Genomic DNA, 25,638 nt, shown 5'->3' on the forward strand with positions numbered 1-25,638 from the left:
GGCGTCAGGGACCTCAGTGAACGACAGGACCAACGCTCTATCTCCGTAACCCTTGAGATTCAAGGGTAGAGAAAGAAAGAGAGGAAGGATGGAGAAGGAAATAGGGTGAATTAAGAGTCACATCAGGTACAGAAAGGGAAATAAAGAGAGGTTTAACAGAAAAGATTGGGTTAAGAGAGGCAGAAAGGAAAAGTAAGAAACAACATCTTTAAAAATTAATTTTAGAAAAGCTCTGGGAACAATCTACTACCTGTAGGAGTGAGACTCCACGGTTTCAATTGTTCCCTTTCTGAGCCGAAGAGGTTGAGTGGAATCGCAGGAACATAAAATCCCCTCATTAAAAGGGTCCTTACGCTGTTAAGTACCAGCCCTAACTTCCTGCGGCGAGTTTAATTCGTATCCTAGCGACTTGTGGCAGTCTGCAACTCAGGGAGGATCTCTTCCTCGTCACAAATTGCTGGGGCTTTTCTCCCGCACCAGTAACGTCGCGCGCCATTAAACTCACTGTCACTCACCCAGCAGTTTCTGGCCTGACCATGCACTTTGACATCATTTCGGTCATTTCACAGTGTTTGGGAAAACTTCAACTTATTTTTTTTTGATGACGATTTTTTTTAAAAATAGTTTTTGTTGATGACCAAGGATTGACGATCGGAATTAGAAATTTAGGGGAGGAAACATTTATGGAAATAATTAAGAACATTTCAAAGTACCGCCTCGTGTCATTTGCAAGTAGAAGGCTGCTATTTATATTACGATAGGTGGCGAGAGGTTATTTATTTTTTTCCCCCCCATTGGGGGGGGGGGTCTACAAAAACCTCTGTGTGGGACAGCTGTGGAAAACTTAAGAGGAGTTTGTGGTGAATGGCCTTGTAGAATTTAAGCTCTTCTGAAAATTGGCCCTGTTGCCTTTTCAACTGCAGTGAACCTAACTTGCCTATCCAGAATTCTCAGAGACGATCCGTAAGGATCTCGCCAGGAGAATGAAAGGAAACGTGAAGCATTTTCGTTTCATGAGGGCAAAGATGGGAGCCCAGTTTTGTTTTCTCATTTGTTCTCTCTGTGGAGATGTGAAGCTGGGGAAGACAGTACGATGAGAATTACATACGCGGTCCAAATTGAAAATGTGGCTTCTGGGTCAGATTTTCCAATCCAATGTGTGTGTGTGTGTGTGTGTGTGTGTTTTTTAATGTAATGCCCAGTGATGAAGTCAATCCTTTCATTACATTATTCACTTTTCTCTTCAGTGAGGTTTCTCCCGCTTCTGTTTTCTTTCTTGTTTTTTCCTGGGGCCGGTTCAATCTGTAATTGTCCCTTTATCCATCCCGAGTTGCCCTGCCAGCTCTTTGCCGCTAAGAATTCTGGCTAAAATGATCTCGTTGAGCACTATCACTTCCTGTGCAAAGCCCAAACTCCTCATGACTCTGACCTGTTTTGTTATTGTTTTCTGTTCTAATACCTGCTTTGTGACTGGGCCTGTAAGAAGTACATAGAATGTACAGCACAGAAACAGGCCATTCGGCCCAACAGATCCATTTTTTTTTATTCGTTCACGGGATGTGGGCGTCGCTGGCGAGGCCGGCATTTATTGCCTATCCCTAATTGCCCTTGAGAAGGTGGTGGTGAGCCGCCTTCTTGAACCGCTGCAGTCCGTGTGGTGACGGTTCTCCCACAGTGCTGTTAGGAAGGGAGTTCCAGGATTTTGACCCAGTGACGATGAAGGAACGGCGATATATTTCCAAGTCGGGATGGTGTGTGACTTGGAGGGGAACGTGCAGGTGGTGTTGTTCCCATGTGCCTGCTGCCCTTGTCCTTCTAGATGGTAGAGGTCACGGGTTTGGGAGGTGCTGTCGAAGAAGCCTTGGCGAGTTGCTGCAGTGCATCCTGTGGATGGTACACACTGCAGCCACAGTGCGCCGGTGGTGAAGGGAGTGAATGTTTAGGGTGGTGGATGGGGTGCCAATCAAGCGGGCTGCTTTGTCCTGGACGGTGTCGAGCTTCTTGAGTGTTGTTGGAGCTGCACTCATCCAGGCAAGTGGAGAGTATACTGGTGTTTATGCTCCACACGAGCCTCCTCCCACCTTACTTCATCTCACCCTATCAGTTTGAATTGGAATGAGTGTCACATGTTCCCCTCCCCACCTTATAATGTGTGTGGGGGCGGGGGTGGGGGTGGGGGCGGGGGGCATGGGGCATGGTGTTCCAATCTTACCTTTCTTACAGCGGCACCAATAACAGTGTAAAGGGTGAAATGATGGAATGTGTGTCATAGAATCTCACAGGGCAGAATGAGGCCATTCGGCCCATCGTGGCCTGTGCCGGCTCTTTGAAAGATGCTATCCAATCAGTCCCACCCCCTTCTCTTTTCCCCCACAGCCCTGCAAATTTCTCCCCTTCAAGTATTTGCAGAATGTCTCCATCAAATTTTTTTTTTTCCCCGAACAAACACGAATCCCTTTTAATTCCGAGGAAGGTCGTCGTAAGATAAGCTTGGTGAAGTTTAACGTAAAAGTCTTGCCGTTTTATGTGGGTTAGCACCATCCACTCTGGAGTATTGCACCAGCGGTGACTGTAACTCCCCTATAAGAAGTCTCCATTTTTGCCTGGAGTTGTTGTTTTTTTGGAGAGTGCTTTCTATCCCCATCAATTTTTCAGAGAAGCACCACTCAGGCTCTTCTGTTGAACTGTGTTTTTTTTTTCCTCTCTCTCTCTCTCTCTCCCTCTCTCTCACTTCATTTCACTCTTCCCATATCGATGTGTTCATCAGTGGCAGAGCTCTTCAGTATTCTGTTCCTGTCTATTGTAAAGTGATTTTTTGCCCAGACAAGTCTGGTTCAGGGTGAAGTGCTCTCCCCTGAGAACGCACTCTGCAGCCCCAGGTCGCCAGTAGCATGAATACATTATCATCCCAATTTCCATCCTGTTGCCAAGGCAGCACTTTTTTTTTGGAGCGGCTGGTTTATTAAGTCGTACATCACTAATGCCCTGATATGAGCAGAAGTTGGGATTTAATATTAGCCTTTGATCAGATTACCTCCCAACAGTCAGCTGTCGTTTTTGGAAAATTCCGTTGCTCGTTATACCCTCAGAGCCTCGGCCTACGTATAGGTGGCAGCTCTTGATGCATGCGGACAATTTCGAGTCAGAGCCGTAGTCCGGAGCGGTTAATTGTTTCCTGACCTTTTAGCGAGCCAAGCAGGCACTCTCGCTGCGTGGAGTTTCTTTTGCTTCCTTGAGAAGTTTTTATTTTTGTGTACCTTCCCCTGTCTGCGTGCAATGTATTAAATATGGGAGGTTCAGGTAGAGATGAAGGGTGTGTGTGTGTGTGTGTGTGTCCACACCACCCCCCCCACCACAAATGGCCAGCCTTGTGTATGCACCTAACACTTCACTGAGCAATCTGTCAACATGTCAGCAACACATGTTTTGTAAAAAGCCTCCAGTGGGAGTTAAAGCTCCTGCCTGGGCTTAGGAAATGCTTTGAATTCAGCAGATTTCTATTGCTGGAATCCCCCCGAGGACCCTTTTACAATGCCTACATTTCAGAAATTTGAACCCGAGACCCTTAGGGGGTTCTTTCAGAATGCCTGAAAATGTAGAGTTATATTGTTGTGGGTCCCTAAGCGGTCTTTACTAATACCTGAATTCAGAGAAGCTGGAAATTGCAGAGATCCCCAGGGGGGAGCTTTATACACACCAGGAAGAAGAGAATAACTCTGCAGGGACATTGCTTTAATGCATCGCTGAAATAAAAGAATTTGTGAGAGAGATGGGTTGAAGTGGTTTCACGGCCACTCCTTCAGCAAAGCTCCGTCCTCGAAGACTAAGTCATGGTAAATAAGCAGCTAGGCTTTTTTTTTTAATGAAATGTTAGGTGTAGCTTACAAAGGAGACAGTTTATAGCCGCCTTTGTGCTTGGTCCTGTCTCAGATGCGTACATTTCTCTCTCCTATTCTTTTTTAAAACCAGACTTTTTTCCAGTGTCTGTTTTTTTTTGCTTTCACCTAATTAGCCTCTCTGCTCAATGCCTTTTTGCACTTTATTTTTGACTCTTGGTCTTATCTTTGGGACACACACACACACACACACACACACACAAAAACACACACAATCTCACTTTCCTTCACTGCCACTCTGGCTGATTTTTAATTTTATTTTTGTTTACATATTCTTGACTTCCTCCCTTTTCCATGTCTGATTCATCCTCTATTGTTCTCCCTCTCTCTCTCTCTCTCTAGCCTTTGTCTCCCACTCTTTCATCCACTCCTGCTTTGTAAGTGCTGCTTGATAACAAAATTCTTAAAATCCCAACCGTGTCTATTTCTTTCCCCTTTTCGCTATCAGGAGTTCATCTTAAATTACATTTAAAAAAAAAATTATTACAACTCCATGTCGCAAGTTTGAACCAGGGAGCTTTTGCGAGACTTGAGAGCGCCATTTGTGACTGACAATTGAAAAGGTCGATGTTCTAATTTCAATCAATAGTTGAAGAGTTTCTGACGAGCTGCTGCACTAACATTCTGGATCTTTCTTTATTTGCCTGCCTTTGATGGGAGTCACATGACCCTCTCAGAGGGCATTCAAGGTCTGGACTCATATTCTCCGTTTGCAGGCCAATAGCTCCTGGGACAGCAGTGTGTCCCAAAGTCCAACTCCTTTTAACCCTGCGCAGACACACAGATTGCCAGAATTCTCGCAAAAACTTTCCAGGGAGTTGAAATGCGATTTTCATTGTTTCTCAACACAAATATTTTTTTTTAAAAGAAGGACAATTTAATATTTTTCCCCAGTGTCTCGTGTGGGTATTTCTGCTAGAATTTATTGGTGGTGGGGGGAGGGCGGGGGGTTTTCTTTAGCCCCCTTGAACATTGCGGCCCCCTGTTCCTGTGAGACCATGGGGGTGATTTTAAACCCCAAGAACGGGCGGGAGTTGAAAGCAGTTGGTTTTTTTTTGGGTCGCGACCGCAACCCGGCTTTATGTCCGGGTTTGATGTCAGTGCAGAGAAGTACAGGCTTCCCACTGGGAACGCCAAGTCCAAAAATTTTGCGGTCGCGACCCAAAGAAAACAATTATTTTCAACTCCCACCCGCCCCCGCCCCCGCCCCCCCCACAACCCATCCGTTCTTGGGGGTTTAAAATCACCCCCGCGTGGCTGGTGCTTTGAGGGTCCTGGGACAGGTCACAGTTTAGGCGTGAAATGGGCAGTGTGAACACAGGAAAAGATCACCCCATTCTAATGGCCGTTAAGGGAACACAAGTAAGAGGCCTAGAAATCTTGGGTCCAGTGCCGACTGGACTAATGGGCCCACCAGACAAAAACTCTCATCCTTTTCATGCATCTAAAAAGCCTACATGTTCTCAGGAGATTTGAAAGTGCCAATTTGTGTTGACAAACAAAGCGGCCCTTTTCAAATGACCACAAATGGGGGCTGAATTACATGCGAGGAGCATTTTTAGAATGGTCATTGTTGACCAAAAAGTAGATTTTTTTTTAATATGTCGAACACACTTTGGAAGGATTCATTATGCTGATTTAGGCAGCTCTGTTACCATGATTCCCACACTCACTGGAGTCGCCAACTCTGGTTGGACGTATTCCTGGAGGTTTCGTTCACATGAACTCTTGCTTCTAACGGCCCCGCCCGGTCAAACAGCTTTTTCTTTTTACACATCTCCAATATTTTTACAACCAATAAACAAAAAGTGTTTTTAATGCCCCCCCCACCACCATGACTTTTCTCCTGGGTGTTGCTCGTCTCAGCATCCAGGAGATTAATCTTTAATTCCTGGAGACTCCAGAACAATCCTGGAGGGTTGGCAACCCGAGATGACACAGGCCTTTTGATAAGCCTGGGATGAATATGCAGTGGCATTAGGATTCTGGTCAAAACATGGTGATAGAAGTGTCGAACATTCATGCCAAGGCTGATTTGGGTTGTAAGTAAGACCCAGTACTACAATGATAGATTTTGTCCTTCCAAATTCCGGACTGTGGTTGGAGATAGCTTTTTTTTTGCTTTACAGCAAATCACTAGGACAAAGTACTTAGTTACAGGGCTGTCCCTGCTGGTAATACTGTAATGAGAGTAATTTGAGATGGTGTATTAAGAATGTCACACAATGAACATAAAAGCATGTTGGCTTAGCTCTCTCTCTCGGATAGTGCATCAATATGCAGGCGATAGTTGGAGACAACACTGTCCTGTGAAGGAACACTGCTAGTCAGCCCTGGCTCAATTGGACGTAAAAGATGTCCACGATTTCAAAAAAGAGCAGGGGAATCCTCCCCCAATGGCAAGGGCCATTATTTATCCCTCAACCAACATCGCTAAAAAAAAACAGATGATCTGGTCTTTATCACATTGCTGGTTGTGGGAGCTTGCTGTGCGCAAATTGGCTGCTGCCAATTTCCTATATTACAACAGTGACTACAACAACTTGCATTTCTACAGCGTCTTTAATGCAGTAAAACGCCCCAAGCCGCTTCACAGGAACATTAACAAAATTTGACACCGAGCCACATAAGGAGATATTAGGACAGGTAACCAAAAACTTGGTCAAAGAGATAGGTTTTAAGGAGCGTCCTAAATGAGGTAGAGAGGCGGAAAGGTTTAGGGAGGGAATTCCAGAGCTTAGGGCCTAGGCAGCTGAAGGCACGGCCGCCAATGGTGGAGCGATTAAAATCAGGGATGCGCAAGAGGCAAGAATTGGAGGAGTGCAGAGCTTGAGGAGGTTACCAAGATAGTGAAGGGGCGATGCCATGGAGGGATTTGAAACCAAGGGTGAGAATTTTTAAATTGAGGTATTGCTGGACTGGGAGTCAACGTAGGTCAGCGAGCACAGGGGTGATGGGTGAACGGGACTTGATGCGAGTTAGGATACGGGCAGCAGAGATTTGGATGAGCTCAAGTTTATGGAGGGTGGAAGATGGGAGGCTGGCCAGGAGAGCACTGGAATGGTCAAGTCTGGAGGCAACAAAGGCATGGATGAGGGTTTCAGCGGATGATCTGAGGCAGGGGCGGAGACGGGCGATGTTACGGAGGTGGAAGTAGTCGGTCTTGGTGATGGAGCGGATGTGTGGTCAGAAGCTCATCTCAGGGTCAAATAGAACACCAAGGCTGCGAACAGTCTGGTTCAGCCTCAGGCAGTGGCCAATACGTCATTGGCTGTAAAGCACTTTGGGACATCGTGAAAGGTGCTGTATAAATGCAAGTTCTTTCTTAATACTGCCCCAACCCACCTCCATTTATGTCAGCACAGACCCCCACAGCATCTTTGAGCACCAAGTAAGGATTCAAACTTAATTGCGTCAATATAAATACTCTCCCGCTGATTCAACCAGTTGCAAGCTGCACTTGCACTCGTACTCATGTGGACAAAGATCGGGACAGTGGGCACTTAAAATAGTTTCTCTATAAATGGGCGAGCCTCTCAATACTGCGGATTAAAAGAGACTTTGCTGTGTCGGACAGCACTGTAGCCAAGTACCATCCTGTTGTGGTTCCTGATGTTTACATCTGCTGGAATGTTATTGATCCCATGGCAACAAATTAGTTAGCTAATGCCGACTGAAACTCAGTTTTCCAGGAGGTATTTTAATTATGCAGCTATTAAAAACACTGAAATTTGCTTATCGAAAATTAAAGTTACTGGAAGAAAAACGGCATAGTCTTCAAAAATATTCTTTTGCATGCTGTTTTTACCGGGTCTTGGTTGCGATGATCTGTAATGGAAGTTCACGTTATAACAACTTACATTTACATCGTGCCCATAACATAGAAAAAACAATCCAAGGCACTTCACAGAATGTGGATTTCAAAATGAAGAGAGAGTGGAGAGGCAGAGGGATTTAGGGAGGGAATCCCAGGGTGTAGGGCCTAGACGGCTGAAGGCATGGCCGCCAATGTTAGTGGCGAATCCACAAGAGGCTGCAGTCAGTGAGTTCTGGGGCGGAGGGCGGGAGGGCGTTACAGAAATCAGGAAGGGCGAAGCCATGGAGGGATCTGAACACAAGGATAAAACCAAAAACGATGGGAAATCAGGAGCCAACGTAGGTCAGCGAGCACGTGGATGATGGGTGAATGGGACTTCAGGACAGGATGCAGGCGGCAGAGTTTTGGATGAGCTGAAGTTTACAGGGGGCAGAGGATAGAACTGTCAAGTCTGGAGGTGACAAAGACATAGAGGAGGGTTTCAGCAGATGGGCTGAAGTCAGGATAGAGGTGGCATATATTTTATATAATATATAATATATAATATGGTGATCAGCAGAACTATTCAAAATTACGAGGGGTTTTGATAGAGTAAATAAGGAGAAACTGTTTCCACTGGCAGGAGGGTCGGTAACCAGAGGACACAGATTTAAGATAATTGGCAAAAGAACCAGAGGGGGAGATGAGGAAACACTTTTTACACAGCGAGTTGTTATGATCTGGAATGCGCTGCCTGAAAGGGCGGTGGAAGCAGATTCAATAATAACTTTCAAAAGGGAACTGGATAAATACTTGAAGGGGAAAAAAACTGCAGGGCTACGGACAACGTGCAGGGGGGGGTAGGGGGTAGGGGGAGAGGAGGTGGGAGTAATTGGATAGCTCTTTCAAAGAGCCAGCAGAGGCACGACGGGACGAATGGCCTCCTTCTGTGCTGTATGATTCTAACTGCAGATAGCGAGAATGGTACATTTGGGGATGGAGCTTTCCACTCGATCTCTCATTCAGAAGGCCTTTGTACGTCTGCATTGCCTGTGGACAGTCGCCTGGAATTTCAGACGAAGTTCTCTGGCAGGAGATCGGCAGAGCCCTGGAGATTTGCCGTCGGTGGCTAAAAATGGGCATTTACGCAGTTTCTCTGGAGTTTGTCGAGCTGCCTCCAATGTGGTGGCGAGAGACCGGGAGAACCCTGAAAAACCCAACTGGTTCACTAATTGTCCTTTAGGGAAGGAAACCTGCCGTCCTTACCCGGTCTGGGCCTATATGTGACTCCAGTCCCACACACCAATGTGGTTGACTCTCAACTGCCCTCTGAAGTAGGGCCTAGCAAACCACTCAGTTGTGTCAAATCACCACCAGCAGATACATAGGAACGGAAGTAGGCCATTCAACCCCTCGAGCCTGTTCTGTCATTCAACGAGATCATGGCTGATCTGTATCCTAACTCCATCTACCCGCCTTGACTCCGTATCCATTAATACCCTTGGTTGGCAAAAATCTGTCAACTTCATATTTAAAATTATTAATTAAGCTAACATCCACTGCTTCTTATGAGGGTTCCACACTTCTACCACCCTTTGCGTGGAGAAGTGCTTCCTAACTTCTCTCCTGAATGGCCTGGCTCTGATTTTAAGGTTTACGTCACCTTGTCCCAGACTCCCCCCACCAGCGGAGAAACTTTCTCTCCATCCACCCTATCAATTCCTTCCAAAATCCTAAAAACCCCCAATCAAATCACCCCTTAACCTTCGAGATTACAAGGAATACAAACCTAGTTTATGTAATCTCTCCTCATGATTGGAGAAGGCCCACCACCAACTTCTCCAAGGGGCAACTAGGGATGGGCAATAAATGCCGGCCTTGCCAGCGACGCCCACATCCCGGGAATGACTTTATGAAAAAACTCTGCCCCATTGTGTATTTTGCACTTGAAGGCACGACTTCCAGTGCAATAATTTGCTTGCATTTCCACCAATTGTTTCAAACATGTTCTTCGTACTTCCCCTTAAAATGGGAGAGAGATCGTTCGAACGCCAGGTTTGCAGTGGCTGGTGAGCGTAGGGCTTTACAACACTGAACACACAAAGAGTTAAGAGAATATAAAGGCGTGAAATTAACATTGTGCTGGTAGACGGACAGCAATACGCGAGAGTCTGATATACTTGTGTGAACGCATTCCAACTCGTCTCCGACGCACACAGAGGTGGTTCTTCAAGTTTCTTTTCACTTCAGTGAGAGAAAACAGTGCAGTAATCCAACTTCAGTTTCCAGAGCATCCAAGAAATCTCCAGTTTCTGGAGTCTGTGCTTCCAACAAGCCAGTGAGCAGCAAGAGAAAGAGCCGAGAACCAGCAGCAGTTAGGATGAAGAGGGTGGGAAGGAGGGAAGGGAGTTTTTTTTTTTATTCGTTCATGGGATGTGGGCGTCGCTGGCAAGGCCGGCATTTATTGCCCATCCCTAATTGACCTTGAGAAGGTGGTGGTGAGCCGCCTTCTTGAACCGCTGCAGTCCGTGTGGTGAAGGTTCTCCCACAGTGCTGTTAGGTAGGGAGTTCCAGGATTTTGACCCAGCGACGATGAAGGAACGACGATATATTTCCAAGTCGGGATGGTGTGTGACTTGGAGGGGAACGTGCAGGTGTTGTTGTTCCCATGTGCCTGCTGCCCTTGTCCTTCTAGGTGGTAGAGGTTGCGGGTTTGGGAGGTGCTGTCGAAGAAGCCTTGGCGAGTTGCCGCAGTGCATCCTGTGGATGGTACACACTGCAGCCACAGAGCGCCGGTGGTGAAGGGAGTGAATGTTTAGGGTGGTGGATGGGGTGCCAATCAAGCGGGCTGCTTTGTCCTGGATGGTGTCGAGCTTCTTGAGTGTTGTTGGAGCTGCCTCATCCAGGCAAGTGGAGAGTATTCCATCACACTCCTGACTTTTGCCTTGTAGATGGTGGAAAGGCTTTGGGGAGTCAGGAGGTGAGTCACTCGCCACAGAATACCCAGCCTCTGACCTGCTCTTGTAGTCACAGTATGGCTGGTCCAGTTAAGTTTCTGGTTAATGGTGACCCCCAGGATGTTGATGGTGGGGGATTCGGTGATGGTAATGCCGTTGAATGTCAAGGGGAGTTGGTTAGACTCTCTCTTGTTGGAGACGGTCATTGCCTGGCACTTGTCTGGCGCGAATGTTACTTGCCACTTATCAGCCGAAGCCTGGATGTTGTCCAGGTCTTGCTGCATGCGGGCTCGGACTGCTTCATTACCTGAGGGGTTGCGAATGAAACTGAACACTGTGCAATCATCAGCGAACATCCCCATTTCTGACCTTATGATGGAGGGAAGGTCATTGATGAAGCAGCTGAAGATGGTTGGGCCTGGGACACTTCCCTGAGGAACTCCTGCAGCAATGTCCTGGGGCTGAGATGATTGGCCTCCAACAACCACAACCATCTTTCCTATGGAATCATACGTCACAGAATGAGGTCATTCGGCCCATCGTGCCTGTGGCAGCTCTTTGAAACAGCTATCCAATTAGTCCCACTCCCCTGCTCTTTCCCATAGCCCTGCAAATTTCTTCCTTTGAGTATATATCAAATTCCCTTTTGAAAGTTACTACTGAATCTGCTTCCACTGGCCTTTCAGGCAGTAAATTCCAGATCATAACAAGTCACTGTGTAAAAAATTTCTCATCTCCCCTCTGGTTCTTTTGCCAATTACCTTAAATCTGTGTCCTCTGGTTACCGACCCTCCTGCCAGTGGAAACAGTTTCTCCTTATTTACTCTATCAAAACCCTTCATGATTTTGAACACCTCTATTAAATCTCCCCTTAACAATCCCAGCTGCTCCAGTCTCTCCACATAACTGAAGTCCCTCATCCCTGGGACCATTCTAGCAAATCTCCTCTGCACCCTCTCCAAGGCCTTGACACCCTTCCTAAACTGTGGTGCCCAGAACTGGACACAATACTCCAGCTGAGGCCTAACCAGTGATTTCTAAAAAGGTCTTAGCTTAACTTCCTTGGCTTTTTGGAAGGAGTACAATCCTAGCTCCTCTAGTCTCTCCACAGGCTATAGCATTTCTCTTCTCCGTTCTCCCACTCCGACCACCACTCCCCCATCCCAGCCACCTCCCCCACGGCCCCGAGACATTAACTGGAAAGCAGACAACCTCCCACATTCCACAGGCATGAATCAGCACCCTCAAGATGGCATCAGCAATACATTGCTGGCACCTTCGAGGCATTGCCTTTTCCATCAATCAGATCAATCTGCACCATGAGTTTGTTTTTTTTTAAAATTTGAACTGCCTGAAAGCAAAGGCTAGTATTACTCCAGGGACTGCAATATTACAAGTAACTATTGTACTGCTGGAATACAAAAAAAAATGCACCATAAATTAATCCAGTAGGGACAGGACTCCCAAGATTCTCAAACCCTTACAATCTAAATATCTTCCGCTGTGAACTGCAGCAATGGTAACAACAGATATCATTTAACTAATCATATTAACTGCGGCATTGCAAGAATTTAAAAAAAAAAATTAAAGCTAATTTAGTTTTTTTTTAAAAGGTACAACAATGTAGAACATTTATTGTCTCTTTATCAAAATTTGATACTTTTATTTTTTTTCTTAATACCAAATACATGTTAAAAATATACATGTATATAAAAAAAATCTGATGACTTCTGGCCCCTGGAGAGTATTAAATACCCCCAAGGAAAATTCGAGCACTATTCATGCCCACATTTCGCATTCAGTGAGTGAAATAAACATTTCCATAATTGCTCATTTTAAAACATGTTTCCTAGTTTCTGGGTAAAGGAACTGTCGGGAATCAATGAAGAAGAAACCATTTTCTTAAAATGTGTACACAGCCTGACTAGCATTAATGCCGTACCCTTCCGCAGATGAAAAGTAATGAAAAGGAAAGGTCACTGTCTGAGAGTCTTTGATTTTTCAAAAGAAATATAAATTTTGAAAGCACGTGTTTAGCAGAATCAGATTCACAGAATTACACTGGCCCAGAATTTGCTGTCAGAATAACGGTGGGGGGGGGGAAGAGGAGGGGTGCTGATGGGGCTCGCCGATATTTATGCGCAAATCATACAGCAACTTCAGGCGACGCGCGTTTAAATGCGAAAATCCGCAAGGTGCTGTCCGATGCGCCGCTCTGCCGTCAGCCGCACAAAAACGGCATCTCGCTGTCTGCCTCACCATCGAAATACATCGAATGGCGTAAAGTTCCTGTATTTGCGCGGCAGAACACGGGCTAAATCCGTCAAAGGAAGTTTAAGTCTTGTCCATTTCAGTCTAAGTATCCTTTTAACGGCATGATAAGTCTTAATTACTGTCAGACAAACTCTCCGGCACTGAAAATTAACGATTACAAGTGTGGAGTCTCATTCCTTCAGCTTTTAATTGTTGTTCTTGGAGATTTTTTTTTGCAAAATTTAGAAACACCACATCGTTAAACCATCTCTGACCACAGCACAGTTAGCATTTGCTGCTATTGTGAACCTTCACTGTGTTGGGAGTCCTCAGGCCCTGTTGTTAAACCCTGCGCGAGAAGTCCGCAATGAGTTAGCATCATGCCTTTGACAGTGCGTCTGATCGGTGTTCCAGCTAAATCAGCCACGAGAGTTTCAAACTCTTCTCCTGTGGCTGCCAAGGAATTAATGGGCCAGATTCTGCTGAAAAAAATGGCGTCTGAACGACGCACGCCGTTATTAATGCGCGCAAATCGGCCAGCAAACTGTGGCGAGGAAGAGATACCCCGTGAATTGCAAATTGGACGATTTGCGCCGCTCCCGTTACGCTGTTTTCGCGAGGCTCTCACCTTTAACCTCCCCATGAGTTTCATGGAGTTGCTGCATTTGTTCATTAATTGCCCTTTAAACTCGCCGCAGGGAGTTAAGTCCAGTAATTAACAGTGTAGGTGCTCTTTTAATGACATGATAATTGTTAATGATGGCCAATCAACCTCTCTCGTCCAGAAAGTGAACAATTATAAGTGTGAAGTCTCATTCCTTCAGGTTGTGAATTGTTTCAGGAGATTTTAAAAATGTCAAATTTTAAATTTTAACATTTTTTTTCTTAAATTTTCCTGTGTTTTTTTCTCTCTCTCTCAATCCAATCTTTCTTTCCCTCTCTATTTCTCTTTCTGTACCTGATTTGACTCGAATTCACCCTCTTTCCTTCTCAGTCCTTCCTCTGCTTATTTCTTAATCCTTAAATCTCCCTGGTTAAGGAGATACAGACTGTTGGTCCTGTCGTTCACTAAGGCCCCATTGCCCTCGTTGCCCTGTTATCAGCTCGCACTTCCAGCAAGTTACAGGGAAAAACATTTTAAAACCTAAAACGTGCAACTGTAAGTCTAACTAACGGGCACACTGCGAGATGCCCCATCCAGCAAAATCTGGGCCAGAATTAACGCAAGATCGACCCTCCAAATATTTATATTCCAGATCTGGCCCTCAAAATCAAAGATACTCTGCCCTATTTGCACTTGTATTTCTTCCTCGCTGATTTGTCCTGCTTCAATTTCATGGGCCTGGGCGGGGGGGATTTGGATACGGGAGTTCTTACTGCTGTTGCCTCAATGGGAAATAAATCATAAAGCAGATCCTCTAGATAGAGAGACTTGCATTCATATAGTGCTTTTCATGACCTCAGGACATCGCAAAGTGCTTTACAGCCAATTTAGTACTTTTTTGAAGTGTGGTCACTGTCGTGATGTAGGAAACGCGGCAGCCAATTTGCGCACAGCAAGATCCCACAAACAGCAATGTGATAATGACCTGTTTTTAGTGATATTGGTTGAGGGACAAATATTGGCCAGGGGGGCGGGGAGAACCCTCCTGCTCTTCAAAAAAAATAGTGCCATGGGATCCTTTACATCCACTTGAGGGGGCAGACGGGCCTCGGGGTTTAACGTCTCATCTGAAAGTCGGCACCTCCATCGGTGCAGCACTCCCTCAGCACTGCACTGGGAGTTTCGGCCGACATTTTGCGCTCAAGTCTGTCGAGTGGGACTCGAGCCTTCTGACTCGGAGACGAGAGTGTTACCCACTGAGCCATGGCTGACATCTCGATACACAACCCGAAATAAATTAACGGGAAGGTGGATTTGAACTTTGTATGCGGCCCACTCAAAAAAAAACAGCCTGATTTCCGAATACTGTTCACTCGTCACTGCAACTAACATGCAGTGGACAAGAAACATAATGAAAACCTCTTGCAGCTTCGTTCCTAACATATTTCAGGTCTGACAGATTTAGACAAAAGTTGTTTTTTTCCAAAAAAAAAAATAACAACTACTTTGCAAGTAATTTTTTCAAAATCTCCTTGGGGTTAGGGGTTGGGTGGTGGGGCGGGGGAACACACTGCAGCATTTTGTTAGCACTGCAATCATTTCCTGTGTCCAAATGAAAACATATAAAACGATTCAAAGAGTCAGATGTCGAGAATATAGGCACACGGTTTTCTGTAGACTTTTAGCAAATACGATTTTCCTGCTCGAGTGTTCTGTTGAAATATTTGAAGTTTGTGATCATCGATGGCTGGTTACCATCTTTTAATTAAAAGGACACGCGTGTACGCACGCATGCAAAACTCTGGACGCCCCGCGTTTCGGATGAGACGTTAAACCGAGGCCCCGTCGGCCCTTTCAGGCGGACGTGAAAGATCCCACGGCCACTATTTCGAAGAAGATCGGTGAGTTCTCCCCAGTGTCCTGGGGCCAATATTTATCCCGCAACCAACATCACTAAAAACAGATTATCTGGCCGTTGTCACACTGCTGTTTGTGGGAGCTTGCTGTGGGCAAACTGGCTGCCGCGATTCCTACATTATAATAATGACTACACTTCAAAATGTAATTCATTGGCCGTGAAGCGCTTTGGGACATCCTGAGGTCAAGAAAGGCGCTATAGAAATGCAAGTCTTTCTTCCTTTCTTCCTCTCCTAGTGTTCCCTCATTTGGGGTGCAGAGCTTTCAACTGTCTTGGCCCCAATTTCTGGAACTCTGTCCCTTGACCTCTCTTCCTCTTGCTACTTCACTCCCCACCTTTAAAATCCTGAACTCTCCTCTTTCTGGGCAGTGCCTTCGACCAACTGTCCTTAATTCTCCAATCCTTTATCGGACTCTCTCCTACAGAAAGCACCTTGGGGACATTTTATTACATTAAAGGCACTATAAGAATACAATGTGACTGAACCTGGCTATCTGCCACCATTAAAAAAAAAGTTAATAGATTTCAAATCTGCATCGAATATGTTGGGAATTATAGCAATAAATGTTTTTACAGTCTGCACAAGGGATGAGTGAATGAGTACTTGTATGGGCTTAAAGCAGAATATAATGTGCAATAAGTACCCAGAGAAGACAGGCATTCAGTTTATAGAAACTGATTTGCAGAAATAAGTGTTAAAATGGTTCAATTTAATTTCATCTGGTTGCTGATTTTTTTTTTAAAAACTGAATACTTCCTATAAAGTCCTTCCGTGCACTGGCCAATATTTATCCCTCGACGAACACAACTTTAAATAATCCTGTCGTTTATCTCATTGCTGTTTGTGGGATCTTGCTGTGCGCAAATTGGCTGCTGCGTTTCCCTACATTACAACAGTGACTACACTTCAAAAAGTAATTCAATGGCTGCAAAGCGCTTTGGGACGTCCTGAGGTCATGAAAGGCGCTGTGTAAAGGCAAGTTCATCATAGAATCATACCGCACAGAAGGAGGCCATTCAGCCCATCATACCCGAACCGACTCTGTGAAAGAGCTATCTAATTAGTCCCACAAACCTCCAAGTTTTTCCTTTTCAAGTATACATACTGTGGGATCTTGCTGTGCACAAATTGGCTGCCGTATTACCGTACATTACATCAGTGACTACAATTCAAAGTACTTCATTGGCTACGCACGCGCGCACACAGACAGACACACAGACAGACACACAGACAGACACACAGACAGACACACAGACAGACACACAGACAGACACACACAGACACACACAGACACACACACACAGACATACACAGACACACACACACAGACACACACACACAGACACACACACACACAGACACACACACACACAGACACACACACACACAGACACAGACACACACACAGACACAGACACACACACAGACACACACACACAGACACACACACACAGACACACACAGACACACACAGACACACATACTCAAGTATATTTCAAGCTCTTTCTTTTACATAACGTGTTAAAAGCAGCGCTCTAAATGGACAGAGTGTTCGGAACCAAGGTAATGTGTTTCCACTGCAACAAAAGCAAAATACTGCAGATGCTGGAAATCTGAAATAATAAAAAGAAAATGCTGGAAATACTCAGCAGATCAGACAACTTCTGTGGAGAAAGAAACAGAGTTAACGTTTCAGGTCGTTGACCTTTCGTCAGAACTGGAAGAAGTTGGAGATTTAACTGTTTATAAACAAGTACAGAGGTCAGGGAAAAAGGAGGAGAGGAGGAAAGAACAAAAGGGAAGGGCTGTGATAGGGCGGAGGGCAGGAGTGATTAAATGACAAAAGGGACGATGGTGCGAGGCGAGGAGGGTGGGAATGGGACAAGAAACAAAAGATGGGTCTAGAGGAGGTGTAAATGGTAACAACAGAACACAACCACCACTCCCATTTTCTCGGACAGCAGGTGCTGGAAATGATTCTGCTGTAACCATTTACACCACTTCTAGACCCATCTTTTGTTTCTTTACTGGTCCCATTACCATCCCCTTTTTGCCTCACACCTTCATCCCTTTTTGTCATTTAATCACTCCTGCCCTCCACCCTGTCAGAGACCTTCCCTTTTGTTTGTTCCTCCCCTCCCTCCTCCCCCACCCCCACTTTTCCCTGGCTCTGCAATTTGCTTAAAAAGTTAAATCTCGAACTTCTGCCAGTTCTGACGAAAGGCCATCGACCTGAAACACTAACTGTTTCTTTCTCCACAGATGCTGCCTGACCTGCTGAGCATTTCCAGCATTTTCTGTTTATGTTTTCATCGCACGTGCACATGTGTGGATCGCACGCTGACCAAGACCCGCGCCAGACAAGTGCCAGGCAATGACCATCTCCAACAAGAGAGAGTCTAACCACCTCCCCTTCACATTCAACGGCATTACCATCACCGAATCCCCCACCATCAACATCCTGGGGGTCACCATTGACCAGAAACTTAACTGGACCAGCCACATAAATACTGTGCCTACACGAGCAGGTCAGAGGCTGGGTATTCTGTGGCGAGTGACTCACCTCCTGACTTCCCAAAGCCTTTCCACTATTTACAAGGCACAAGTCAGGAGTGTGATGGAATACTCTCCACTTGTCTGGATAAGTGCAGCTCCAACAACACTCAAGAAACTCGACTGGATACTTCAAGAATAAAACCAAAACACGTGAAGATTATTTTGTGGATAAGGACAAAGTATCCAGGATAAAGCAGCCCACTTGATTGGCACCCCATCCACCACCCTAAACATTCACTCCCTCCACCACCGGCGCACTATGGCTGCAGTGTGTACCATCCACAGGATGCACTGCAGCAACTCGCCAAGGCTTCTTCGACAGCACCTCCCAAACCCACGACCTCTACCACCTAGAAGGACAAGAGCAGAAAGCACATCGGAACAACACCACCTGCACGTTCCCCTCCAAGTCACACACCATCCCGACTTGGAAATATATCGCCGTTCCTTCATCGTCGCTGGGTCAAAATCCTGGAACTCCCTTCCTAACAGCACAGTGGGAGAACCTTCACCACACGGACTGCAGCGGTTCAAGAAGGCGGCTCACCACCACCTTCTCAAGGTCAATTAGGGATGGGCAATAAATGCCGGCCTCGCCAGCGACGCCCACATCCCATGAATAAATTTTTTAAAATACCCGCACACATCAACAGCATTAACTTGGGCTACCAGGCTACTAATCCCAACACAAGTTAAGAAATAAACCCGAGAATATAATGTCAGAGGACGTGGGCATCACAATAGTCCAGAAGTGCAACTGAAGCTACTCAACGGGAGATCAATTTCACAAGAAAAAACCCTCACTTGCATTAGAACATATGAAATAGGAGCAGGAGTAGGCCATTCGGCCCCTCGAGCCTGCTCCACCATTCAATAAGATCATGGCTGATCTTCAACCTCACTCCACTTTCCCGCCCTATTCCCATATCCCTTGATTCCCATAGTGTCCAAAAATCTGTTGATCTCAGCCTTGAATATATTCAACGACTCAGCATCCACAGCCCTCTGGGGGAGAGAATTCCAAAGATTCACACACCTCTGAGTAAAGACATTTTTCCTCATCTCGGTCCTAAATGGCCGATCTCTTATCGTGAGACTATGCCCCCTAGTTCTAGACTCTCCAGCCAGAGGAAACAGCCACTCAGCATCTACCCTGTCAAGCCCTCTAAGAATTTTATACGTTTCAATGAGATCACCTCTCATTCTTCTAAACTCCAGAGAATATAGGCCCATTCTACTCAATCTTTCCTCATAGGACAACCCTCTCATCCCAGGAATCAATCTGGTGAACCTTCATTGCACCTCCTCTTAGGCAAGCATATCCTTCCTTAGGTAAGGAGACCAAAACTGTTCTCCAGGTGTGGTCTCACCAGACCCCTATATAATTGCAGCAAGCCCTCCTTACTCTTGCACACCAACTCCCTTGCAATAGAATCATAGAATGATTACAGCAATGGAAGGTGACCATTCAGCCCATCGAGTCAGTGCCAGCTCTCTGCAAGATCACTCCGCCCTATCCTCGTAGCCCTGCAAATTTTTTCCCTTCAAATACTTATTCAATTCCCTTTTGAAGGCCATGATTGAATCTGCCTCCACCACCTCCTCGGGCAGTGCATTCCAGATCCTAACCACTCGCTGTGTAAAAAAGATTTTCCTCATGTCACCTTTGGTTCTTTTACCAATCACCTTAAATCTGTGTCCTCTGGTTCTTGACCCTTCCGCCAATGGGAACAGTTTCTCTCTATCTACTCTGTCTAGACCCTTCATGATTTTGAATACCTCTATCAAATCTCCTCTCAACCTTCTATGTTCCAAGAAGAACAACCCCAGCTTCTCCAGTCTATCCACGTGACTAAAGTCCCTCATTCCTGGCACCATTCTAGTAAATCTCCTCTGCACCCTCCCTAAGGCCTTGACATCCTTCCTAAAGTGCGGTGTTCAGAATTGGACACAATCCTCCAGCTGAGGCCTAACCAGTGTTTTATAAAGGTTTAGCATAACGTCCTTGCTTTTGTACTCTTATGCCTCACTGCGTGAGAATAAAATATTGCTCATTTCCCCTCTGGTTCTTTTGCCAATTATCTGAAATCGGTGTCCTCTGATTACTGACCCTCTTACCAGTGGAAACAGTTTCTCCAGAATTTATAGGAAGAAAACATCAAGGATAAAAAAAAGACGGAAGAATAATGTAAGAGAGTTATGGATATAACTTTAGATTTTAAAACTAAAAGCTCCTGCAACAGTGATAACACTAGAAAAGTGTAGGGAGTTTCACTCATTCCTTGATTTTTTCCCCCCGGTGTATTCATAGAATCATAGAAGTTTACAACATGGAAACAGGCCCTTCGGCCCAACATGTCCATGTCGCCCAGTTTATACCACTAAGCTAGTCCCAATTGCCTGCACTTGGCCCATATCCCTCTATACCCATCTTACCCATGTAACTGTCCAAATGCTTTTTAAAAGACAAAATTGTACCCGCCTCTACTACTGCCTCTGGCAGCTCGTTCCAGACACTCACCACCCTTTGAGTGAAAAAATTGCCCCTCTGGACCCTTTTGTATCTCTCCCCTCTCACTTTAAATCTATGCCCCCTCGTTATAGACTCCCCTACCTTTGGGAAAAGATTTTGACTATCTACCTTATCTATGCCCCTCATTATTTTATAGACTTCTATAAGATCACCCCTAAACCTCCTACTCTCCAGGGAAAAAAGTCTCAGTCTATCCAACCTCTCCCTATAAGTCAAACCATCAAGTCCCGGTAGCATCCTAGTAAATCTTTTCTGCACTCTTTCTAGTTTAATAATATCCTTTCTATAATAGGGTGACCAGAACTGTACACAGTATTCCAAGTGTGGCCTTACTAATGTCTTGTACAACTTCAACAAGACATCCCAACTCCTGTATTCATATTCTTGTGACTACAGGAAATATAGAGGGAACTGAATAAAAATATGAGGGGGAGAGGATAAAGCATACAGATTCCGACGAGGAGACAGGAGTAGCAGGATATATTGTTCGAACAAGGTTTCACTGTAAATCACATCAGCTGCTGGCCAGCTAAACTCAAATCATCACTGCAATCTCAAGGCTTCGCCTGTTAACTAAGAAAATAAAAACTGTCCAGTAAAAAAAAAATCACATAAGTTGTAATCAATCCCTGACCATACCCACAATATAAGTGTTTGGATTGCTGCGAAATTCCAGTCTATCGCAGTGCAGTTTTAGTAATAATATTCTATTACGTATTTAGAAACCATTTTAAATAACAGTTTGGTATTTTTTTTAAAAAAGGCAGCCTTTGCAGGATTTAAAGCTGCCAGGAGACACAGACTACTAAGTATTGTTTACCTGTCAGTTGACATTGATTAATCTTGTGTTCAGTAAGATCAGTTAGTGAATCGAACACCTGGAGGCAGCTGTCACAGCTGTGCAGAGATTCCTCATCTAATTCCTCGTCCTCTTGCTTTTGCCCCGGCTGCTTTTTCTCCTGACGAGTCACTCGTCCGTCTTCACCTTCCCTTCCAAATTGTGACGGCAGCTCTGAATAGATACAACCAGTCATTTTGAGGGAAAAGTAGAAGAAAAGAAAAGAAAAGAACCCACACAAGAGTCCCAGGTGCAAAACTGTTAGTTTAATCACTGCCAAAGTACAGGAGCAGCCAGGCTCGGACTGAGGCGGGAATTTGGTGTCGAATCCAACAGGACCGTCTCCTCATATTCAGAAATGGATGGAAAGGTGGAAGGAGAGTGAATGTGAAGTTGCTCGACTTACTGGTGGAAAATGAATCTCATTGTGGTATCAAGTCACGGTACTCATTATATAGATACATCGTTCGCTCGGAGCACAGCCCTTACCCACTAATTTGCTTCTGACTCTTGATTTGAGTTTGATTAGGACTTCAGGTTGGCTCGGTAACCAAGCTTGGACGTACATTCTGAATAATCTGGACTGACAAACCTACGGCTTCAAATCGCAGCAGGAGCCCTGAATGCACCAGAATTCTTCACACTGGAGCAAGCTGACTTCAAAAATCTAAACTTTCATCCATCAAAGTTCAAACATGACACAGGCATCGCACAGCACAAAAAAAAGACAGGACGACAACAACTCACATTTATACAGCGCCTTAAAGGTAGTCCCAAGGCGCACCACGGGAGCGATTATCAGACAAAATTTGACACCGAGCCACACAGGAGATATTAGGACAGGTGAGCGAAAACTTGGTCCAAAGAGGTAGGTTTTAAACGAGGAGAGAGAGGTGGAGAGGTTTAGGGAGGGAATTCCAGAGCTTAGGGCCGAGGCAGCTGAAGGCACGGCCGCCAATGGTGGAGCGCTTAAAATCGGGGATGCGCAAGAGGCCAGAATTGGAGGAGCGCAGAGATCTCGGAGGGGGAAGTTACAGAGATGGGGAGCGGCGAGGTCACGGAGGGACTGGAACACAAGAATGTGAATTTTAACAGAAGACAAATTTATATACAGACCAAGAAATGTACTACTGTAGACACATTAATGGATACAGGAGACATTTAATGGTCAAAATTATAGATCAGATTTCACTTACTGTACTGTAAGTGCACAGCAAATACCTGGCATTGTTCTTTTATGGCGATGAGTTTAATATCCTCAAAAATTTGTGGGCCTTACCCTTCATGGTTTTATTCAACAAATCTCCAGCCCAAAAGAAATAGGCAGTGAGAAATAATCTGGTCCAAATTATCCTTGTTTGTTTTATCCAAAGATAGAAAATAAAATTGAAGAGGGTAGAAGAGCAGAGGGATCTGGGGATACAGATACACAAATCACTGAAAGTAGCCACGCAGGTTAATAAGGCCTTACAAAAAGCAAACCAAGCACTGGGGTTCATTCCTAGAGGGATAGAATTGTTGTGGGGAAAATGCTGGAGTCTATAATTAAGACTAGGATGACTGAACACCTCAAGAATTTTAAGTTAATCAGAGAGAGCCAGCATGAATTTGTGAAAGGTAGGTCGTGCCTGACAAACCTGATTGAATTTTTTGAAGAGATGACTAAAGTAGTGGACAGGGGAATGTCAATGGATGTTATTTATCTGGACTTCCAGAAGGCATTTGATAAGGTCCCACATAAGAGACTGTTAGCTAAGTTAGAAGCCCATGGAATCGAGGGAAAAGTACGGACTTGGTTAGGAAGTTGGCTGAGCGAAAGACGACAGAGAGTAGGGATAATGGGTAGGTACTCACATTGGCAGGATGTGACTAGTGGAGTCCCGCAGGGATCTGTCTTGGGGCCTCAATTATTCACAATATTTATTAACGACTTAGATGAAAGCATAGAAAGTCTCATATCTAAGTTTGCCGATGACACAAAGATTGGTGGCATTGTAAGCAGTGTAGATGAAAACATAAAATTACAAAGCGATATTGATAGATTAGGTGAATGGGCAAAACTGTGGCAAATGGAATTCAATGCAGACAAATGTGAGGTCATCCACTTTGGATCAAAAAAGGATAGAACAGGGTACTTTCTAAATGGTAAAAAGTTAAAAACAGTGGATGTCCAAAGGGACTTAGGGGTTCAGGTACAAAGATCACTGAAGTGTCATGAACAGGTGCAGAAAATCATCAATAAGGTTAATGGAATGCTGGCCTTTATATCTAGAGGACTAGAGTACAAGAGGGCAGAAGTTATGCTGCAGCTATACAAAACCCTGGTTAGACCGCACCTGGAGTACTGTGAGCAGTTCTGGGCACCGCACCTTCGGAAGGACATACTGGCCTTGGAGGGAGTGCAGCGTAGGTTTACTAGAATGATACCCGGACTTCAAGGGTTAAGTTACGAGGAGAGATTACACAAATTGGGGTTGTATTCTCTCGAGTTTAGAAGGTTAAGGGGTGATCTGATTGAAGTTTATAAGATATTATAGGGAACGGATAGGGTGGATAGAGAGAAATTATTTCCGCTGGTTGGGGATTCTAGGAGTAGGGGGCACAGTCTAAAAATTAGAGCCAGACCTTTCAGGAGTGAGATTAGAAAACATTTCTACACACAAAGGGTGGTAGAAGTTTGGAACTCTCTTCCGCAAACGGCAATTGATGCTAGCTCAATTGCTAATTTTAAATCTGAGATAGATAGCTTTTTGCCAACCAAAGATATTAAGGGATATGGGCCAAAGGCAGGTATATGGAGTTAGATCACAGATCAGCCATGATCTTATCAAATGGCGGAACAGGCACGAGGGGCTGAATGGCCTACTCCTGTTCCTATGTTCCTATGTTCCCAATTGAAAAGCAGAGAAGTTATGTTAAATCTGTATAGAACCTTGGTTAGACCACACTTGGAGTATTGTGAACAGTTCTGGCCTCAATACAATAAAAAGGATATAGAGGCGCTGGAGAAGGTACATAAAAGATTTACTAGGATAATACCAGAACTGATATCAGGAAAGACTGAACAGGCTGGGGTTCTTTTCTTTAGAAAAGAGAAGGCTGAGGGATGACCTGATAGAGGTCTTTAAAATTATGAAGGGTTTGATAGAGTAGACGTAGAGAAGATGTTTCTAATTGTGGGGCAGACCAAAACTGGGGGCCATAAATATAAGATAGCCACAAATAAATCCAATAAGGAATTCAGGAGAAACTTCTTTACCCAGAGAGTGATTAGAATGTGGAACTCGTTACCACATGGAGTAGTTGAGGCGAATGGCATAGATACATTTAAGGGGAAGCTCGATAAACACATGAGGGAGAAAGGAATAGAAGGATATGCTGAGAGAGTGCGATGAAGAGGAGGCTTGTGTGGAGCATAAACACTGGCATAGCCCAGTCGGGCCGAATGGCCTGTTTCTGTGGAATTCTATGTAATGCCTACTTTTTCCTCCTTAGAGTGGATTCACTGGGTTGACATTGCAGATGGACAACCTATTCCCAAGCCAAGATAGTGCTCACCCAGTCACAGGGAGATATAGGATCATAGAATCATACAGCACAGAAGGAGGCCATTCAGCCCATCGTGCCTGTGCTGGCTCTTTGAAAGAGCTATCCAAATAGTCCCACTTCCCCCTGTTCTTTCCCCATGTAACTGCAAATTTTTCCCTTCAAGTATTTATCCAATTCTCTTTCAAAAGTTACTACTGAATCTGCTTCCGCCGCACTTTCAGGCAGCGCATTCCAGATCATAACAACTCGCTGCATAAAAATTTTCTCCTCATCTCCCCTCTAGTTCTTTTGCAAACGGCAGTGACCCAGCATAGTGACTCCCTTTACTTGTGGGCAGATACAATGCAGTGGAAGGCCCGTTCCCACAAGGAAGCGACAGATTTCAGAATGCAGAGCAAGTGGAGGAGGTGCAAAGGACCGACAACCCTCTATTCTGTGATACGTACCGGGATTTGGTAATCTCGTGTTCTGTGCTAGTATGCCACCTGACAATCTGAGTCTTGTCATCAATCTTGACCCAAATGATCAGTTATGCATTCAAAGAAGCAATATCATCAGAAATTAAAGCATTATCAGCATGCTATAGACAGAGCTAAGCAATCCCACAACCAACGGATCAGATCAAAGCTCTGCAGTCCTGCCACATCCAGTCGTGAATAGTGGTGGACAATTAAACAACTAACGGGAGGAGGAGGCTCCATGAACATCCCCTTCCTCAATGGTGGCGGAGTCCAGCA

At 45.1% G+C, this 25,638-nt stretch overlaps 1 protein-coding gene across 6 annotated transcripts in view; it reads right to left on the minus strand.

The window, feature by feature from the left end:
• Window positions 1-25,638, minus strand: part of LOC137309714 (zinc finger protein 521-like) — a 618,054-nt gene that overhangs the window by 549,088 nt on the left and 43,328 nt on the right. For 4 of the 6 annotated variants that reach the window (XM_067977807.1, XM_067977801.1, XM_067977804.1 and 1 more), the window contains exon 3: window positions 21,335-21,526. The exons of the other annotated variants lie outside the window; for them this stretch is intronic. Coding sequence is in view for 3 of the 4 variants with exons in the window: in XM_067977801.1 (XP_067833902.1) it covers window positions 21,335-21,526 (192 nt within the window). In the remaining variant the exon portion in view is untranslated. The remainder of the gene's footprint in view (window positions 1-21,334; window positions 21,527-25,638) is intronic. 6 annotated transcript variants of the gene reach the window in all.

The sequence above is a fragment of the Heptranchias perlo genome, chromosome 3 (assembly GCF_035084215.1).
Source record: "Heptranchias perlo isolate sHepPer1 chromosome 3, sHepPer1.hap1, whole genome shotgun sequence".
Lineage (NCBI taxonomy): Eukaryota > Metazoa > Chordata > Chondrichthyes > Hexanchiformes > Hexanchidae > Heptranchias > Heptranchias perlo.